The sequence below is a fragment of the Schistocerca americana genome, chromosome 2 (genome assembly GCF_021461395.2).
Source record: "Schistocerca americana isolate TAMUIC-IGC-003095 chromosome 2, iqSchAmer2.1, whole genome shotgun sequence".
In the NCBI taxonomy this organism is placed as follows: Eukaryota; Metazoa; Arthropoda; class Insecta; order Orthoptera; family Acrididae; genus Schistocerca; species Schistocerca americana.
The window spans coordinates 116,427,743-116,449,872 of record NC_060120.1 but is presented as its reverse complement, the minus strand read 5'-3'; the positions used below and the strand labels follow the sequence as shown (position 1 = coordinate 116,449,872).

General features: G+C 36.8%; 1 protein-coding gene across 5 annotated transcripts in view; it reads right to left on the bottom strand.

Annotated features, from left to right (window-relative positions):
• Positions 1 to 22,130, bottom strand: part of LOC124596524 (pumilio homolog 2) — a 596,698-nt gene that overhangs the window by 17,183 nt on the left and 557,385 nt on the right. For 4 of the 5 annotated variants that reach the window (XM_047135690.1, XM_047135692.1, XM_047135691.1 and 1 more), the window contains 5 exons: positions 17,447 to 17,566; positions 9,959 to 10,280; positions 4,425 to 4,674; positions 3,917 to 4,144; positions 3,342 to 3,504 (listed from right to left, as the gene is read on the bottom strand). In XM_047135690.1, the coding sequence (XP_046991646.1) occupies positions 3,342 to 3,504; positions 3,917 to 4,144; positions 4,425 to 4,674; positions 9,959 to 10,280; positions 17,447 to 17,566 (1,083 nt within the window). The remainder of the gene's footprint in view (positions 1 to 3,341; positions 3,505 to 3,916; positions 4,145 to 4,424; positions 4,675 to 9,958; positions 10,281 to 17,446; positions 17,567 to 22,130) is intronic. The other variant, XM_047135693.1, reaches the window with a different exon arrangement.

The window sequence follows — 22,130 nt, the reverse complement described above, 5'->3', positions numbered from 1 at the left end:
AAAGGGAATCAGTTGAAACTTGCTTGTAAATAAATATTTGTTCTCATCTGGACTGAGTGTTTTTATTATAAACTGTTAAATACAATTGCGGTTGTTCCAGTATTACTTCAAAAATTATTATCTACGATCTTTGGTAAGGGTTGGATGATGTAAAGACTCAATTGCTGCACAGTTACTAACAAACAGTTTAGCAATTTCGGTAAGCTGAGCACATTTAGTCTGAAAATAATAAACTAGCTACATCTTCATTAAGTCTGAGGGTATCTCCTATAGTAGGAGATAAAGTTAAGTAAAACAGTACGCCTCAGATCAAGGCCAACACCCGGATCAGAATAAGAAAGAGACTGATGTCTACCTGTTCACAGTGCAACCACCATAGCAACAGCCAATCAGAGAATTGTTCCATTCACTGTTGTCAAATCTCTCTGCTACTGCAGATAGTGTCTACTGTAGGTAGTGTCTACTGGAGACAGTTGTAGACGACGCTCGTGACCGGTAACATAAACAGTTGTGGTTCGTTTTGTTGTGTGCTTAGTTTCTCCATGTGGTGAGTTTATCTGATGCTACAGAATATCTTAAGTTTGTCGTGGAAGTGTGCAAAATACTGTGGCTGCTGAATGGAAAGTTCAGTGACCTCTTCATGTTTTGCATGGTCAGACACACGAGTTTGTGTGCTCAGTGTGGGAATATTGAGAAACAGAGAAACAATGGTGCAACTCCACTGCCTCTAACAAAGGTAGTCAAAAGAACTGCAGATACCTTGAAGATCCACAAAAATACTGTCATCAAAAGTTGTAAGGAGAAATACTGTGCAGAAGGGAAGAGCCTGGTTCATCCAAACAGTGGACACCCTGAAATAGGAGGACAGAACCACACGTAACAAACTTGGACTATTTTCAACAAGATGCTGTTCATCACCACATATATGGATATTACTAGAGAAAAAAAACATACAAATATAAAAAAGCTGTGTGTTATTCTTCGCAAAGCAGAGTTATTCAGATGCAGCAAAGTGTCTTTGAATGGTTGTCAGAGTCCTCAGTTTTCTGTGCACAAAAATTAATGGATGGGAAATTATAATGGAGAGAGGCTATAATGGAGAGAGGCTATAATGGAGAGAGGCTATAATGGAGAGAGGCTATAATGGAGAGAGGCTATAATGGAGAGAGGCTATAATGGAGAGAGGCTATAATGGAGAGAGGTGACATTGTAGCATGGCATTGTCTATTTAAGAACTATCATTAAAGCGCCATTTTAAGACAGTGTGTGGCTCGACGAAACCTAGGTAAGCACTGGTCATTCTGTTAGTAAAGAGTGGACAGATGATATCATACGTGGAAGTCCTGCTGTTCCAGTGGAAAAGGGTGCATTCTTGCATGCTGGAACTGCATATTGTTTCTTACCAAACTGTCTCCTCCTTTACAAATCAACAAAAACAAACAACTACCACGAGCAGATGAACCATGATAGTTTTCTAAAGTTGTTGAAGGCACAGCTACTGGAAAACTTAAATCGGCTGTCTGTCAATGTAATGAATAATGCCCCAGACCATTCAGTTACATAGGTAAAGTTCCAAAGATGGCAACGAAAAAAGCTGACATTGTTGAATGATTGAAATGCCACAATGTGAAAATTCAGAACAATTTATGTAAGGTAGAGCTCATGGAAACAGTGAAGAAAAATAAGGTACAGGTAGGTAAAGAACATGGTCATGGGGTTCTTAGGCTTCTACCATACCAGTGCCACTTTAACACCATCGAAATGATTTGGGCACAAATTAAAAATTACATGGCAACAAATAAAAAAATGAGAAGTTAATAATAATTTAAAAAAAACTTCGCTGTAGTAAAAATTCAACGATTGTTAGAGGAAGCACTGGCACAAATAAAGTCAGAGAAGTGGAGAAACATATGCAACCAGAAATGTGTTGTTAAAGAAGCGTGGAAAAGTGAAGTGAGTGCCGAGAGTAATATAGAAAATATAATTATATCCTTGGACAAGTCCGGTAAACCAGAACACAGATAACAACAGTGCCAAGGGAGAAAGTGATTCTGAGCAAACTGGCATTTACTCTTTGCCTTACTTTGTTTTTTTAATTGTGTTTGCATTTTGTATTTTTAAATGAATGGTGTGTACAGCAATTGCACAATAAATCTCATCTCATTATTAAGGAATACTCTTCTGCCCAAGTATGACACACTGCTTGCATGCTACAGTTACTGGTTAAGTACTCAAGCAGTTTATATTACTTTAGTGTTGCTCGTTATTGTATTTATATGAAAAATTTAGATCCATTTTAAAATTCCTTACGTTCCAAATACAACATCTGAACACGATTCATTCTAATCATTGTAAAAACAATGCACTTCCTGTTGCTTTTGTCGATATATACAAATAATAGGAACACTGTGTCATTTTATACACGGGAGTGTGTTCGTTAAGACACAAGGATACAATAATCCCATAAAGCGAACTCAGTATCGCATATTTAAAAAGTGGTGCGAGACGGTAGTTCACAGACAGCTGTTATTCCTACAGCCATAATGTGTGCACACGCACCAGCAAACCGACAACATTGCACCCTTCCGCCCTCAACTACACTTCACTGTCAATCACTTTGTGTCAGCAAGGGTGTTAATACCAGCTGTGACAGCCCACATTCTGTAACAATGATCTTGTTTGAGATGTTTATAATAGACACTGAACGACAACGACTTAAGAATATTGGGCACAATTTCTGGTAATGAAATCTCCACGTTTTCATCCCACCCCATTTGTTTCACAATAGTGACACTGAAATTCTACCATAATCTTCCCTTAAGAAATTATGTATATATCACAAATTTTCAGAGAAATGTTAAATCAGTTGAAAATTCCAGAATTACTATTTTCACTCTACAGATATGTGTGCCAGCCCCCAACAGATTAAAACTGTGTGGAGAACTACGAAAGGTATGGTGGAAGTTGAGCTGAGAAGGTGTTGCAAGTTGTGCCTAGGCGGCTTAGTTGGTAAAGCAATTGCTAGCAAAAAGCAAAGCTTGCAGGTTCGTGTCCCAATCCAGCCTCGGATTTAATCTGAAAGTAGTTTCAAACACCTATTTCTCTGTCACTTTTTGTATAAGCATACTTCATGTAGTAAACAGACCTAGCTTTCACTAACATGTTTAATCTAAACTTACAACACAACTGATATCAGCATTTTAATTCTGAAAAACCACACTAATTTAGAAGGAATATCCTGACTTCAAAAGATATCTCCCCACTGTCATGAGCAGTGGGAAGGAACAAAATGTAATGAAAGATGCAAGAGCATTAAATACAAACACTAAAATTTGACTCACCTAGAACATGTTGTATGACGTAATTCCCATACTGATCTTGAATTAACTGCTCTGTGTGCCGATGAAGCTCTTCTAAAATTGGTGCTGTCTGCTCTGGAGTACAATGCTCTAGAATGCGCTGTATGACACGACAACCATAGGGATGTGTTGATAGCGCGAACACCTATACGAAAGAGGAACACAGCTTAACATTATTTTTGAACTTGAATCAATTACAGTATATTTTATATGCTTCAAATGATTCAAGTGTGGGTCTTTTCTACAAGGTGGGGGTGGGAGGGGGAATGGAAATCTCAATCATTATAAGACTTGATAGTTAACAGTATCTATGAAATATTAAGTAATGGCTTTTTAGTTTACATGTAATTGTGAAAGTGACAAATAGCTCTGAAGGAGAGCTATGAAAGCATGGCATTCCAGTGAAGTGCTACACAAATGTCTGTGACAGTGAACTAGCTAGACAATTGAAATTGCTAAATAAAATACATGAAGTAATTTACCTTCATTAATTTATTTTAATAAAAAAATTGTGAATGTAGTAACAAAGCAGCACCAAAGACCATGTGTAAACATACCTGTCCTGAAAATGCATTAATAATGAACTGAAGAGCATGGGGATCCACACATTCAATACATTTCTGTACAACATGATTGCCATTTTGGTCTTTGACACACTTCAACACATGTCCATCTAATTCACGAACAATTTCTTCCTGTTGTTCAGGAGAAATCGATTCCAAAGCTTTCTGGATTACGCGACAGCCGTACATCTGCAGTGCAAGGGGCAAAACATGTCCCCGTACCTAAACAAAAATACTGAAATTTAATTTTTTTGTAATTGTGGTAATAAGCACATGAACAAGGTCAAATAAATCTCAAAAGTAGTGCCCCTTACATGTAATACCGAAAATTGTACACTACATTTTCCAGTGAAACTGGAGAAGCAACAATTACACTAAGTTCTTTTTACAACACATACCAAAACACGACATCATTAAACTTTAAGATAACAATTACATTAGCAATAACAAGAATGGAGAGTGTTGGAGTATCTACAACCTATCTAAAATGTGAAATATTTACCTTTTGTGCTAAGGTGGTTTTTTGTTCTGGTGTTCCAAACTCAAAAAACTTTTGAATGACATAATTGCCAAATACATCTGTCATGAGATTATAGGCAGCAGCAAGAATTTCTGAAAATACCATTTGTTTTTCTGCTACTGTTGCTCTCTCAAGTTTCTGTTGAATGAATCTTGAACCATGTTGATCTTGAGAGAATTCTACAATGTGATTCACCAAATCACGCAGCTGAAGGCTTGGAAACCGGTTATTTCTGAAAATCACACGAACAAGGTTACCAGAGTATTTACAGTGCAATTTAAAGCAGCTTAGTACTCATTGAAAGCATTACACACACATTCAAGACATTTAGAAAAATTAAAGAATCAGTTGAACAGCACCGATTTCAATCATATTTACACAGCAAGGGGAGAGGAGGAATTGGAAGATGGACCATCTGAGCTTTTTTTATTCTCCCTCAGTTTTTTTCATTGTGTACACTATGCTTCATGATTTTTGATTTAGATTTTATGTGGGCATTTAAAGACTGGCCATAAGTCTTCTTTGTAAATCTAATATGGGATGACATACACAAACCCATATGAGTTCCACAATTCCTGTAGTGCAGAGACATATAGACTCCTGTTGTAATTACTAAAGGATGGTGGCTTGGAGCACTTCACACATATATAACTCCTCCCATCCTTTCAATCCCTGGTAAGTTAAAATTAGTGATACTCATTCAATACCAGGTATCAACTGCAACACAGCACAGAAAACATTTTCACTGCAGGACTACCATGTTGTAATTTTAAGTACTAAATAAGGATGGACAAAAATGTGGAAAGAATTGTTGGTTTGCAACTACATTCTATGTAGTTTCTTCTGAACCTCATTTAGCACGCAAGATAAAAGTAACGTAACATAACATTTAAACAATGGAAAATCCAGGATGGAATGTAACAATATCAGAGAAGGAAAGTTACTACTCACCATATAGCAGAGATGCTGAGTCACGGTAGGCACAACAAAAAGATTCACACAATTATAGCTTTCGGCCATTAAGGCCTTTGTCAGCAGTAGACGCGCGCGCGCACACACACACGCACACGCACACGCGCGCGCGCGCGCGCAAACACAACTTGCACACACATCACGTTTCAGTTCTCTGAGACTGCAGATGTGTGTGCAAGTTGCGTTTGAGTAAGTGTGTGTGTGTGTGTGTGTGTGTGTGTGTGTGTGTGTGTGTGTGTGTGGGCGCGCGCTGTCCTTAATGGCCGAAAGCTATAATCGTGTGAATCGTTTTGTTGTGTCTCTCGCAGCTCAGCACCTCCGCTATATGGTGAGTAGCAACTTTCCTTCTCTGGTAACATAACATTTAGTATTAAATGTGTCCCCAGGTATAAGATTGTCCACAAATGTAGTGCCATCTCTAATGATGTTAAACACTGTGCACAATACTTCCCCAACAGATGTTAGTAATCCTTTTTTGTTGTACGAGTCCACAATGAGTATATTTGTTTCGGCTTTTTGTGAAACAATACAAATATTTTCTATCAACTTTGACAAATGTAGAAAAGAATCACCTTAGCTTGAAACTGTTTCAGAAGCTTTTCACAATATGTTTTTGGCATCCACATTTGATGAAATATGAGCCCAGAGTGTACTTACTTGACAACAAATTTGTTGAAGAATAGATTGTCTCTATATCACCAATACTTACTATGGCCTCCACAGTGATTATATGCAGTTCACAATTATTATCTAGTATAGCTACATAAATTGGAGACCTGATTACAGAAAACATTTTTTTTGGAATAGTGATAAACTGAGTTTTCAATGAATCACTTGACTTTTACATCAGAAGTAAAATATTCTTTCCAATGTATAAAAACACAAACCAATATCCTTATTTGAAAAAGTTACTAGGTTTGAAACACAAACTATTTAATTTTGTGTGTTCTGCTGTTGATTTCCAGAAATTTCTTTAATTTATACAAAAAAACTATCATTTTTCATTCCTTTTATACTAGGAAACTGGCACGATTTGAGGAAGTGCAATATGGGAAGCAAGAAGCAGCGCCAGTCTTAGACTAATCGCAAGATGGTAATGACGAACTTTATAGAACTGGTTAATAATGATAAACCCAAAACAGTAATACAGATGTCAAGGGAAAACAGTGTTTGGAAACCAGCAACAGTATCATTTTTAGAGCTTTATTTAATAATTAAACATTACCTCAAAATAATGATATCAAATACTCTGTGTTTGAACACTAAAAAAATTATGAATTAAAAAATACAGTCACTATTGAAAAATTTGAAGATGAGCTTAATGTAGTAAAACTACTCTTTCCTCTACTGTAAAAGTGAAACTCCATTATTTTTGTGAATACAAAAGAATTTGCAAGAACTTATGAAATATATTTATTTCCAAAATAATTGGAGAGAGAGAGAAAAAAAAAAAAACTTTGGTATGAGCTTGTGACAGTAGTTTATTGTTTTCATTGACAGTGCTGCTTGCCTTTGACAACTGTCTCAGTTAGGACAGAAGCAGCAACAATAGCCTCTCAGCTGTAATAGAAGCAGCAACGAGTCTAAAGGCCTGTATTGATGAAACAGTGTCCTGAGTATGTGGCTAGTCTTGTCACATCTTTGAAGGACATTGTTTTGTGATGCAGAGCTGATGCTGACTTGTAGAATGGTATTACTGCTGCAGCAAGGTTCGCAGTATAGGACAAAAGTGCTCTAATTTCCTTAGTCGTCTCCAGTGTCTTATGATATGATCCAAAATCTTAAGAATCTGTTCTCAAAAGTGCTTAAACTTTAAATGCAATTTTCACATTTCGTGTCTGTTCTATTTTTTTCTGTGAAATGTCCCTATATAAAACTTTTAAGAGCCATGTCTCGCCAGATTAGCTTGTAAACATACACCAAACTCAGTTAACAACTCTGCAGAAGATGCTATGTCACATTATCAACTGTAACAGTTCACAAACATGACTCAACACTACATCAAATGAACAGATGGAGACACACAACTGGCTTCAACATAGTAGGGATGTTAACTGATCTACTGGATTTAGCTACTTCAAATACACTGGGAAATAATCAAGAAAACACACACACACACACACACACACACACACACACACACACACACACAGAGAGAGAGAGAGAGAGAGAGAGAGAGAGAGAGAGAGAGAGACTGGACTGCAAGTAAGTCAAAATAAACATTAAAACTAATTAAGTACTTACCAACAGAACATCATAAGGTATCAATATAATAGAGGGAAACATTCCACACGGGAAAAATATATTTAAAAACAAAGATGATGTGACTTACCATACGAAAATGCTGGCAGGTCGATAGAAACACAAACAGACACATACATACACACAAAATTCAAGCTTTTGCAACAAACTGTTGCCTCATCAGGAAAGAGGGAAGGAGAGGGAAAGACGAAAGGAAGTGGGTTTTAAAGGATAGGGTAAGGAGTCATTCCAATCCCGGGAGCGGAAAGACTTACCTTAGGGGGAAAAAAAGGACGGGTATACACTCGCGCACACACACACATATCCATCCACACGTATTCAGACACGAGCAGACAATATATCTGTTGCAAAAGCTTGAATTTTGTGTGTATGTATGTGTCTGTTTGTGTTTCTATCGACCTGCCAGCGCTTTCGTATGGTAAGTCACATCATCTTTGTTTTTAAAGGTATAAGGTATCATATTAATGTGATAATACAAATAATTAATTAATATTTTGTTAAGTTTATTTGATAGGCTGAGTGAAAAACAGTAATAACTTATACTGCCCAACACCAGTATATAGCAAATACAAGTACTGAAGTCTGATATATCAGGGAAACATATTTATATTGTCAATATACCAATAGTACAATGTCAATTTACGAATATCAGCATTATTTCCAGAAGATATTGATACATTGTTGTCTGCTCTACCCACAGCAGCTACACAAACATGCCCATGAAGTTACTTATTGAATCTTACAACCTTCTCCAATTTTTTTACATCACTGATACACACACCCTTAAACAAAGTTTCTTCTTTTCACTGTACTTGACAATCCCTTTCAAATATCAAAAATTTTAATTTTATTGCACAGCATTATATTTATGAAATACTTTTTGCCAGCTTTTGCATATGCCGTTAGTAAGTGATGATCAGCATCACATTGGGAATGCAATTCTCATGAAAAATCCTCTGGCATTTCTACTGCACACAATGTATTCTCATTTGTTTTCCATAACAAAGTCTCAATCAATCTTCGTAACTCTTCCAATTATGTACCTTTTAATAGAAACACATCTCTCAGATGTTACTTTTTATATGGTATAACGTTCGGTATATGCTGTCATACAATTTGTGAAAAAGTAGTAAACAATTTATCTCACAACATTTTACTCTCCATATACGAGAATCTTTTAACAAGTATCAAAATTAGAAAATATAATTGTTGCAATGTTCGAAGAATTAGTTTCTCTCCCGAAAGAAATGTCAGACACACATGACAAATCTCGTGAGTTATTTGCATCTCAAGGTTTAACCCTTTCGCGGGCCACTAAACGTATTTCTTTACAGCATTTAAAAAAAATGTGTGTTCCCATTTCTGTACGCTCCTGACATCTAGTAGCAGTCTGCTGCACCAGCTGTAGTTTCTGTTTGTTGTAAAATATAGCCTTCAGGACTGTGGGAAGTATATAATCCACCGAATAACAGTGTTTTAATGGTTATTAGGAAGTATGGTTACCACCAGTGTAGTTTCTGGAAGTGGCTTGAGAAGTATACTTACCACAAAATTAACCCATCATTTGTGGTCCTTGGGAAGCATACTTACCACCAACTTAAGGTATCCTGAAGCTTGCGGGAATATGTTTTACAACCTCTGTCTATACTGACATCGTGTGGTAGTACACTGCACCAGGTGTATGAAAAGTGCTACAACAATTAGTTTCTGTTTGTCGTAGGATCACAACAGTTGTCGGAACACATTGCATCACTTCTGCAATATACATTATGGTGACCCGTATCAGTAGTATACTTTCATTGCACGATGAAGTTTCAGGACTGTTTTCACACTTTTGTAAGTAAACTTAAATACCAGGAACAAATATTCTTTTTTATGCATAATGGCAACACGTTAACAGCAAACAGAAGGGGAAGTGGGAAATCCATTTACCACCAGTTTTTTTAATACCTCACAAAGGTGCTGTGGTGATAGTTTTCGGTCCTAAATCACAAAAATATAAGTATCAAAACGGTCCTAAATCACAAAAATATAAGTATCAAAAAATAAATATATTTATTGTTGATTACATTTCTAATAGGATAGCAAAAAAAGTTATCTTCGCTGAGTTGCACCCACGAAAGTGTTAAAAAGTTGCTAGTTGAATGAGCTGTTAAAATGTACTGCATTCTTAAGTCCTATTCAAAGTTTCCCTTTAACCCTATAGAGATTGCATCCAAGAATATAGGACACATTCTGAACATTAGAAGTCATTAAATTTTAAGAAGTTTTCAAAATAATACCTAAAATCTTCCAGGAGACGACTGCGACCAGGTGGTTTGTCAACACCAGGGGTGACACCTGCTGCTCCCCTGTTACTTGAACCCAATTTTGTGAAGAGCGAATTTGTTGATCCAAATACTCCATTAGCAGCTAACCCAGCAACACCAACGCCATTGCGGAACTTGGCAGCTTCTGCTCCTGGTGCCGCAGACAACACACCACGGCCAGTTCCTACACCTAGTGTTCCCAACTGGAGGCTTCCAGAACTTCCTCCAAGAGTAGGTGGGGGTGTCAAAGATCCCGATGTAAGACCAAGAGGACTTGGAGAGGCGGTCACTGTACCTGAGACAGATAAAAATCATTAATGCAGATTTTAAGTAATTAGAAAAGTATTAGTTATTAACAGAATAAGAAGTTACTAACAAATACAATAACAGTGCGAAGAGATACCAAAATTCCATTTATAGTAAATTAAAGATGGAGGGTTTCGGGTGGAAAGAGTGACAACAAGGAGTAAGGAAGGGGGGGGGGGGGGGGGCGGCGGCAGAGGATTTGTGAGAGGGCTGAGAGGGAGTTGGAAAGAAGTGTGTGTGTGTGTGTGTGTGTGTGTATTTTTGACAAAGGCCTTGTCGGCTGGAAGCTAACTTCCTGACAGTCTTTTTGTTGTGTCTCTCTGCGATTCACCATCTCCGCTATATGGTGAGTGGTAACTATCCTTTTCATTATACTGTTACATTCCATCCTGTATTTTCTGTTGTTCGATAGTTTACCCAATTCCTTTTACAAATGTGTTTGCTATATGTCTACATAATTATAATCATCAGTAAAAATTTCAAAGTATCTAAACTCAATGACATTTGCTCTTATAATAACCAGTGTTATATGATTTGGATTATGTGTGTTCTTGTGTTTAGAATGGAGACATGGAGTAATAAGTTTTGCCCAATGCAGTAGTTGCTACAAGACAAGGGTCAGTTACTTCCAATTTCCATCACTGTGAAAATTACAATTCATATCACACACACACACTCAAGTGTGTATTTTCATGGAATGTGAACTTCCATATATGTCTGGAGATCATACAAAGAAAACCATAAAGTCCCCATAAATTTATTTCCCCAGTTTATTCCCCCACAACCAAGTCAGAAATATAAAATAGTAATTTTTTATGTAAGTGCCAATGAGTCCATAACATTATTGTTAAAGTTGTAAAACTTTTGAACTAGAGCTTGTTGTTAGACCACAAATGTAGGAAAGCAGCAATAAATGACACAAAACACAAGCCTATAGAAATGCTTACAATAACTTTTATGATACATGTATTCAAAGCATGCCAACAAAATATTACATCAAACTGATTGAAAAGAAGATTACATGCTGCGCAACTTTGAGCTACTTGTAACATGCACCGTATATTACATACATTAGAACAGTAGCAGTAATAGAAGATATTATCAGTAAGAGCTTAGGAAAGTCAAGTTTTGAAATTAAAAACAGAAATCCATATACAAGCATATTAAACAGGGTGACCAAAAAGTTTCTCTTCCAAGGCCATACAGTGCAGCATCAGTACGCATATTTGGCAAAATCACAGTGACCACCTAGTAGTAAGTACCACTGATGCACCAGGTTGAAAATACACATTTGGTAAAACACCACGTACTGCTGCAAGAAAATCCATAACTGCCTGTGGCACAAATTCGACCAACAGGAATTGTCGATCCTTCAAGGCCTTTTTCTTAAGTGCCCAAAGACATGATAACTGCATGGAGAGAGCGCAAGTCTATAGGTTGGATGCTCAAGTGTCTCCCACTTGAGATGGCATAACTTCTGTTTTATGAAATTCGCAATACAGGGACATGCTTTATCATGAAGCAGCAGTGCCTCTTGTCACAATTTTCAACAGCAGTGTTTTTCGCAGACATGCTGCCCCCATACACATTCTTCATTCTCTGACAGGTGTCTACTGGTGTTTGGCCTTCTGCAGCCAAGAAAAGAATAGCAGCATGTTGTTCCTTTTTGGATATATTTGATAATAACGTTACTATAGTTCAAATTTCTGCATTTACTGCTCACATTTGGGAAGAGACAAATGCCACACTAATCCTGTAGCCTAAATGTTGGTACTCGTACACCCACATTGGAGTCACACTATGCTGAATGTATGCAACAGCAATTCCCTCAAATGGAAACTTTCTGGTCACCTCTTATACATTTATTATTAACAGAGTGAGTTGTCATGTTGTTTTATCAATATCACTTAGTTCATTTCTTTAAGCACCTCTTCTCCACTCCATGCTTTACCATCTTAAATGAAATATTATTCCAGTGAATAACAAGAATGTGAGCAAGTACAGACTGGAATAACAGTTCATTTCAATCACACCAACTATAGCTACACAATTACTCTGAAGTTCACACTAATGCGTGAAACGGTTTATCAAACCAACTAAATGCCCATTCCATTCGTTCCTTCCACCCGTAATGTGAGAAATGAAAAGAAATTTGGTAAACGCTTGGTACTTTGCGAGTCATTATTAAATGTAGCGGCTTAGTGTTTGACATCATCACAGTCTGATACAGGTGACCTGCAATACTGGCCTGAAATGTTTTTGACTGCTTCCCATACTTTCCAGAAGCTGCAGTTTAAGCAGTCTAATAGTATTTTGTCGTTCCCTTTCTTGCCCTCTAAAACTGCGACTGCATGATGTCATGGCCTGTGAGGTTCTTTGTGGATGGCTGGCATTTGAACCAACATCAAGACATGCCTCTGACCTTAATTACAGAAAACAATTGATACTCTGACATGGGACACACTTAATCTTAATGAAGTTTCAAGACGATTTTACGAATGCTTAACCCTTTGAGCTCCAGTCATTTCTGCTGCAAACTACAATTTCATTCATTTTGTTTTTAAGAATGAGTGCATTTACCATGAAACAGCCAACACCAGTAAATACCTGTTTCAGCACTTCTGTAGCAATGGTATTTTCACACTAAAGGCACTGGTACTTCAAAACAAAATGAATAAAATGGTGATTTGAGGCATAATCCACTGGGGCTCAAAGGGTGGTATGGCGGTTTTCCGCACAATTCTCTACATGATCAAGTAAGTAAACAATCCTGTCCCAAACTGAAATATGGAATGAGACATGATAACCTTTTCTTTTACCCTTCCTCATCTCAACCATCACAGTTTGGTATGTAATGGAGTATTTCCTCTCACTGATAGAAATCTGTATTGTGGAAATTAGCCTTGCTGCTATCAATAAGCCTAGAAAGGAAGCCAATTTGTCACAAAACAAGTACATTATGATACTTATTTGTAAAATTCTTTGCTTGCTTTATCAAAGAAGGGTGTAGACATACAATCCACAATAGTCAATGTTGACTTTAAAGCAGCTCTGTATGGTGCAGTTGCTTCTATGGTGCCCTGCAATGTTATGTACTTATTTTGTCTGAAGCTCTTAATCCTCAACATGGTATACGTACAACTGCTACAAAAGTTTGTCTATCTATATTCCAAGGTGTATACTAATCATGAGTCCGAAATAAAATGTCTCAAAGGAAGGAACTGCCAACAACTTTCAAAAGAAATAATTCCTGAGTTAAGCCCGAGGCTGTAATTGGGAAGATGGAACTTTCATTGAATCATTATTTTTACTGTAGATAATTACTACACTAACAGTTGCTATATGTAATGAAGCATACTTTTGAGTTTCTGGGGATTTATTTTGAAGATTTAAGAAAATGCTGATAATGGAATTCAGACCAGTGATTCAAAGAAATTTAAGTGAACAGAAAAGTAACAACATACAGAAATTCCATGTAAAAATTCTCGCCTTTGTGGGTTAAAAGATTACTCAATTCTAGAATCCTGTTGAAGTGGACTCTCTCCCCAACTGACACCAGCAACCATATAAAAGAAGAAAATAAAAAATTGGTGGGCTTTCTGGAAATTTGAAAGTAATTAACCAATTCTAAAGCTACTTCACAAAGTGAGTGCACATGAAATAATTAATAAATCTGCGATTTTCCAGGATTTAGTGATATTGGTGCATCATTGTACTCCGTTGTAAATAATATGCTCAAGCAGAAGTGGTAGAAAATAATCACCTCATATTAAAAATAAAATTTAACTACAGACACTGTAATGTATCTGGAGTTTGCCACACAACCAATGAGCTATTACCCAATAACACATGATAATGTCCATGCAACATTATACGAATATAATTAAACATGGGATTACATGAAACCTTCAAAATTAGGATAGAAGTTATGAAGAAAGGAAGCATCACTGAAGTGATTAATGATGGGAGAAAAATCCTAATGTAGCTCAAATCTAACTCTATACACATAGCAACATGTTTCTTGAACCCAGTGGTTTTTTCGTGGAGGGGAAGAAAAAGGTGAAACTCTTGAGCTACAATGGTAAACTAAAATGCTTATGTGGAGACATGATATGGCAGGGTTCACAGTGTCTTTTACACTTTTCAAGGAACTTTAAATAAACGGTATAAAATGGGGGAAATAATGTTTTAAGTGGTAAAAGTTGCACACAGGATCCCCTCTTGCATTTTCCCACTTTTATGTATGATGTATGTACATATCAGGCATCAAAATCTTGTCAAGGACTTGTATATCATCTAATAAAAACCACTTGGTGTAACTGGAACTGGTAATTGTCTGGGAAGAAGAAATGTTTGACTTAATTTCATACTTCATAATTGATGTTTTTGAAAAGCCTGCAGCTGTCATTCATTATTTACATAATAAAACACTGCACCAGTTACATTTTTTTTGCTTACCATGACACTTTTCGAGAATTTTTTCACGTTGTCAAGCACAAATATTTATGTAAGTATTGTATGTGGTGCTTTGCATATTTGTTGTTCTGCATCTCTTGCCTGTGGTTGTCGTTCTCAGGTTATCGGTACTGTGCCTCCTAAATTATTTAGAAAACCAAACATATGCAAACTCTCTAACACTGTTTGTTTGTGAAACATGACAAAAAATACATACGTAAATGTTGCTCTTGGCAATGAGAATAAATTCTCGAAATAAGTCTTGCTAAGCATGAAAATATACGTAACTGGTGCTGTGTTAAAACCAAAAACATCTGAGTAATGCAAAGTCAGTGAAGCTGTCCTCTAGCGCTACAAGTGGTAAAATGACAAAACACGATAAATATGGTTCGACAAAGATGTCATGGCGATCACAATAATCATGAAGCTATGCATGTGCAGTAGAGACAGTTATGAAATGGTTGCGTTTGGTCATTATATCTTTATTTGAACGAACTTAGTTACTCCCATCAGCCACCAAGCCGAGCAGAGCTTGGAAACGACACAAGAAATGGCATGAATTGTTCTAACTTTCATCCGTTTACTGGTTCAGTGTAAACAATACTCGATGGCCAGCATCACGCCAAAGTCATTTTACGTCAGTTTTTTCTCCCCAAACATTTTTTTCATAAAGCATAAATCGCGGAAAAGTTATAAAGAAGTTAACGCAAAATCAGGTGTTACTTAACATAGGAAATTTGATGGAAGTACTTAAACAGCAAGGAAACGTAAATTCCAGGAACATAAAAGCAGATTATAGTCTAGATAACCTCCAGAATGTAATAATGGAACACCCAACCAGCTAAATTTGGCAGATGTGTGACCTAAAAGTCTTCCAGTGGGACAGCAGGGACATCACTGGTGGTAGAACCACTGGAGGACCAAGGGTCTGAACATTAAATGCTGGCATAGCACTAGAAGTTACTCTGTAATCTTTTAGCTTTCTTTTGAATATCTCTCATCAAAATGAGTGCAGGATCTCCCAAATACAAACACTCACACTACTGATGCTCAACATATAACTACAAAGCAAATCAAAACACAGCTAACATTATCTTACTTCTGTATCACCAACACTATCAAAGCACTACTTCTTCTTCTTCTTTTTATTCTTTGTCCTTCTTCCAAAAGGCCATGCCCTGACCCTTAGCAACATTTTCTTGGCCACCTATGACATCCCCTCGAAAATGTTTTTTTACCAGAACATCACAGCTAATTAAGTGTTCAACAAGTTATGCTTTGTGCTGGCCTATAATTTTCAATAATTCTTTCTTCTCTCCTATTTCCTGTAGAACCATCTTGTTTGCTTTTCTATTGTATTTATTGCATTCTCCTCCAGGATCACATACCCACAGGTTTGAGGTGAGTCTTTAACAGTCAGGTTTTACATCCACATGTCAGGACACTCCACATAAAGATTTTTACAAATCTTTTCTTAGTATCGAAGTGATACACTTGTTCGTATTTTGGAAAGACTCTTGGCCAGTGTTGGTTGTTCTCTTGATTTCCTTGAGGCATCTATTGTTTTTCTTCGCAATGCTATAGAGATAGTGAAATTCAATTACTTGTTCAAGTTGCTCATTATCTATTCCTACGTCAGTCTTGCCTCCACCTTCTTTCTTGTCTATAACCATGACCTTAGTCTTATTGGTATTTATTTTTAGTTTTATCTTTTGATTTATGACCTGAGACATTTTATTTAGCATTTTATTAAAGCATGAGTGACTAAAATAATGAGCCTACGATGGCATTTGGCCTGAAATCTGAAATCATTCACGTGACATCCACCAGTCATTGCTTTGGAGGCACCTTATTGGATTTGTGATTTCTTATAACTAAATTTCAATTACACATCAAGACTAAAAGCTTTTAAAATATCATAAGATGAATGATGATAATAATGCTCAATAATATCTGTTCACCGTGGGCTTATGGTTAGGGGCGTGCAATTACAGATTTTAAGGAAGCAGATTTGCATCCTGCTACATGCCAATTTCTTTGTACAATTCCTAGTTGAAATGTTGTACAAACTTTGGATGTAATTATAACACATACGAACTGTTAACACTACTGCACAGTTCAGATTATACCAAGTTCTCTCACTGCTAAACTTTATGCAACAAAACTGCCTGTGTCTCATGATGAGGGGGGGGATTTCTGCTTCATAAAATTTTGAACTTATGTTGGTCTTGAAAAGTTGCAGAAAATGTTTTATAATGTACAACATAAAAAAAAGCTTTGAAAAATCTGCTTTTCAGAATCACCATCACAATTTGCCAATTTACACACAGAATCTGCAGAAGTATGGAAACAGGGCAATAGTACAGACGCATATGCAATTAAAGACAAATTTTCTATTGTGAAAACTTGAGTGAAGGAAGTGTGTAAATAAAGCTCCTGTTTAAGAATTTTAATTTTGATTAAGCAATTAGTAAAATAACAAGAGTTTCTCTTCCCATCAAATTGTAAGCTGCTCTCCCAAAAAATCTGCTTTGCTGCAATAAATAAAACACTTGTCAAGATTTACTGTTTCTCTCTAACACAGCATCACAGAAAAACAAATTTCAACATTGCTGACATTCTGGAATTAAATAGTATCCTAAACTACTGACATTAATGTAAGTAACATGCATTACAGATAACAAAACACTTCTTATCCACCTAGCGCTCCGTAGTTTTGTGGCCATTTCCCACGCCCATAATCAAGCGAAGGGGAGAAAGCAGAGGTACTTCTGTCGAAGGAATCTCTGCGTCCAGAGCTGTTGGTTCCCAAACCAAGACCTGGAATTGCCACAATCACAAAACTGTACAACAAAACAGTTAACATATACTGACATACAAATGACATTTATTTAAGCAAGGATATGGAATGAGAGCTAAAAATTACAGAAGAGGAGGCCTTTATACATTCAGTGTATGAGCAAGTGAACAACATAACACTATTTTATCGTTATAATGTGTACTTATTACATGTATAAAAAAGGGGGGGGGGAGGGGAGGGGAAGTGTGGTTTCACAGGAAATCGAAAGTACTTCAGATATTTAAGGAAATGTATGTAAATAATCTGCTGGATGTGGATAAAAAGTGGAAAGATAACAGTTTTATGAAAATTGCAGCATATGGTACTGAACAGCTTCCGCTGATACTTAAAGGCAGTAGAAACAACAATTATTAAAAAAAGCAAAGGGGGGAGGGGGGGGGAATATACAGCAATGTTCGAAGGCTTTTCATGGCCACTGAGCCTATGAAGACAATACTTAATTTAACCTTTGCCTGTATAGCATCTTCAATGGGGAGGGGGATAGGGATGGGGGGGGGCTAGAGAGAGAGAGAGAGAGAGAGAGAGAGAGAGAGAGAGAGAGTCCGTTCAACATAAGAATAAGCCTCATGTAAACATTACACTACGTATTCTACCACATTTGCTGGAACCTCATTGGATTTCGTTTCACATGAAACTGAAGCCAAGCTATCTGAAGTACAGTCAAGTACACAGGCTCAGTGATGATACAGAGCAACAGCTTTACTGGCACTTTTTAACTTGTGTGAGTGATCCAACTAACCTGCTGTGTTGTGAACAGTTGCAGTAAAGATGTAAAATGAGATGAGCAGAGAACAAAATAGCTTTGAATGTCATTTAATTTTTAAACAGAAGGAAATAATTTATGGCAAAACTCACGCGAGATTACCAAACGGAAAACATACCATGCTCTCGATCTTAGCTGACATAGTACTGTAATTAAAAACATGAGTGATGAAAATTTCTGACTAACAAGAGCAAATTTTCTGCAGGAGCTATGTGGGGCATAAAAGTGCACTGCTGATTTCCCACATAGTTAAATATTGAAGCCACTGAAGGTATAATAGTCAGTCGTCTGGTAATCTCTGGACCCCTTCTATATCAGACTCCAAGGAATACATTACAGTACTGCTTCACTGATAACAACGCAATCGGCAAAAAACCCACGTGTCCTACAAAACAACGGGCATATTCAAATAAAGAGTATCTGATTTTTCTCAAAAGAGAGCGTAGTTGTTTAATGTTTTCTTAGCTTCAACGATCTTATAAAATAATGGTAACTAAGAATTTATATTTGCAATGAAAACCAAAATTTTGCATGCAATATGTAATTAGAAACTAGAAGACGTGCATTTTTCTTGAAAATGATAGTTAAGTATGAGATAATTAACATATACTTGATGAACTTCATATTTAAATGATTTATGTATTCAAACTGAACAAAAAAATTACACACAAGAATGAGATTTGAACTACTACTCCAGAATGCATACCATTTTTATTCTCCAATGCTACCAATTACGCCCTGCACACAATTGGAATTTATCATTATATTTACTATCTAGTGTTTCTCGAAAAATGTGAACACTGATTCTTCTCTGTGATCTTGTGAAAAAGATTAAGAATAACTTGTTTCTTGCCATTAATGGTGTTCCAAGTGAATGTTTCACTATGAAGCAGGAAGCAGTGTCATCCATTTTCACATTCATATTAACAGCGAGAAAATGGCGTTTACAGAGTGCGTTGCTGTACAAGATTTTTGAAATAAACATTATGTAGCTCAAGTATGATTAAAAAAACATTGATGGCTGTTAATTATTCAAAATGTCTTAACGTTGCATTTACCGTGACACAGTAATAAGATGTCTACTATGTAAGTTGGACCTACTTCCAAGAGCAGAACATCACTAATGTACGAGAGCTACAGCTGCTGACCAATCATTGTGTTTACATCAGACTTATTCTTAGAACAAAGTATAGCTTCAATGGGCAAACTGATCTCTTGGAGGCAAATGGGTATGGAATATGAATGATGCATGAATGAAGATATTGTGGTCTTGAGTCTGAAGACTGATGGATGCAACACTCCACACTAGTACACCCCACCTCTTCACCTATGCATAACTACCACACAACCTACACCCTACTGTTTGGCCTGTTTACTGTAGTTGTAGATTGGTCTCCCACTACAATTTTTACCCCCCCCCCCCCCCCCAACACACACACACACACACACACACACACACACACACACACACACACACACACACACAATTACTTCCATTACCAAATTCCTTGGTACCTCAGTATGTGTCATATCAACTGAGCCCTTGTTTTAACCAAACTGTACCATAAATTTCTTTTTTTTCCAATCTGATTCGGCACTTCTTCATTACTTATTCAATATACCCATCAAATCTTCAGCATTCTTCTAGAACCACATTTCAAATGCTTCTACTCTCATCTTATCTGTGCTGTCTTCCACACCTCTCTTCTGCATAACATACAAATACCTCCAGAAAAGAATTTCTAACATTGAAATTCATGTTTGATGTAAAAAAAAAAAAAAAGCCATTTATTGCTATTACCAGTCAGCATTTATATCCCCTCTACCACCACCATCATCAGTTTATTTTGATGCTCAAATAACAAAACTCACCTACTACAGATGGTGTCTCCATTCCCTAAACTAACTATCAGCATGACCTGATTTAATTCCATTATATTCCATTAACCTTGTCTTACTTCTTCTGATGTTTATCTTATGAACTTTTTTCAAGACATTCCTATTCCATTCAACAAATCTTTAAAGTCCTTTGTCATCTTCGAGAGAATTACAATGTCATCGACGAGCGTCAAAAGTTTTCGTTTCTTCTTCCCGAACATTAATTCCCTTTCCAAATTTCACCTTTGATTTCTTCAAAGCTTGCTCAATGTACAGGCTAAATAATATGGGGGTAAGCTATAACCTTCTCTATTTTCTTTTTCAACTACTTTTTTCATTTTCTTAGACTCTTATAAATGCAGTCCAGTACCCTCAAAATATCTTTTAGTCCCATTAACATTGTCAAAATCTTTCTCTAAATACACAAACGCTATGAACACAGGTACGCATCCATTTCTTCAATATTTCATATCAATATTTTCCAACAATGACTTAACATTTTGATAATATTCAAATCTTTCAATGACTACCTCCTTTAGCATAGGAATTATTACAGGATTTCCTGAAATCTGAGGATATTTCACTTGTCTCGTATCCTGCACACCAGGTCAAATAATTTTGTCTTCTCTGCCTCCTACAAGTGTCTCAGTAACTATGAGAATACATCATTTAGGCCAGGAACCTTGTTTCCACTTATGTCTTTCGGTGCTCTGTCAAATTCTTCACAGTGCTGTATCTCCCACCTCATCTTCATTTACTTCCTCTTCTCCTTCTATAATACTGCCCTCAAGTTGGTTTCCATTATAGACCCTCTATATACTCCTTCCTCCTCTCAACTTTCCCTTCTTTGTTCAGTACTAGTTCACCATCTGAGGTCCTATTCTTCATACAGCAGCTTCACAGTTCACTGAAGGTGTCTTTAACCCTTTCACTGGTGTGGATGTGTATAACATGTCCTGTTGCACTGTTCACCAGGTCGTGTGGACATGTATACCAATGCCACTTGGTTTTTGTATAGTGCACGTTACTTTCACATCACGGTGAATAAAACATGTTTTGTGTATTTATCATGTAACATGTGTGCTCACAGCTTGCTATCATTTGCAAAGAAAAAGAAAAACTTGTTTTGATATCTCAAATCATTTACGAGATATGACGATTGTTACGACCACGATTTGTGATTCGCAAGAATATGAATGGGCATGTTACTCATGACTATCAATCAGATGTAAAATCTAATAACTTGAGAATAAAATGAGGTATCGTTATGATGATGATGATGATGATGATGATGATGCCGATGACGACGACGATTGGTTTGTGGGGCGCTCAATTGTGCAGTTATCAGCGCCCATACAAATTCCCAACCTTTGCTCAGTCCAATCTCGCCACTTTCACGAATGATGAGGACAACACAAACACCCAGTCATCTCAAGGCGGGTGAAAATCCCTGACCCCACTGGGAATCAAACCCAGGACCCTGTGCTCAGGAAGCGAGAATCTGCCCACGAGACCATGTGCTGCGGACTAGGTATTGTTCTGCTCTCAATTCTAAATATCTTATCTACGTTTCATACATTGCAGAGTATGAGTTACAAATCAACCAAACGCAAAGTTTACACAATGCATTTTTACCACAGCAAAACCTTTCATATTTTATGAATGTCTCGCTTAATTTGACGCAGTGCTGTATGTATGATGGATAATGAAAAGGAATGCAATTCTTTATTGAGCAAAGATATCAGACTGTAAGATGTGCAAGAATCAAATTTTTTTTCACCTAATAGGTTTCCAAAAATCGGATGATTAGCATTTCATTGTCAGCCAGAATGCAGTCTCTCAGCACATGCACAAGCATTTGGTAAGCAGTACAGCCATAACAA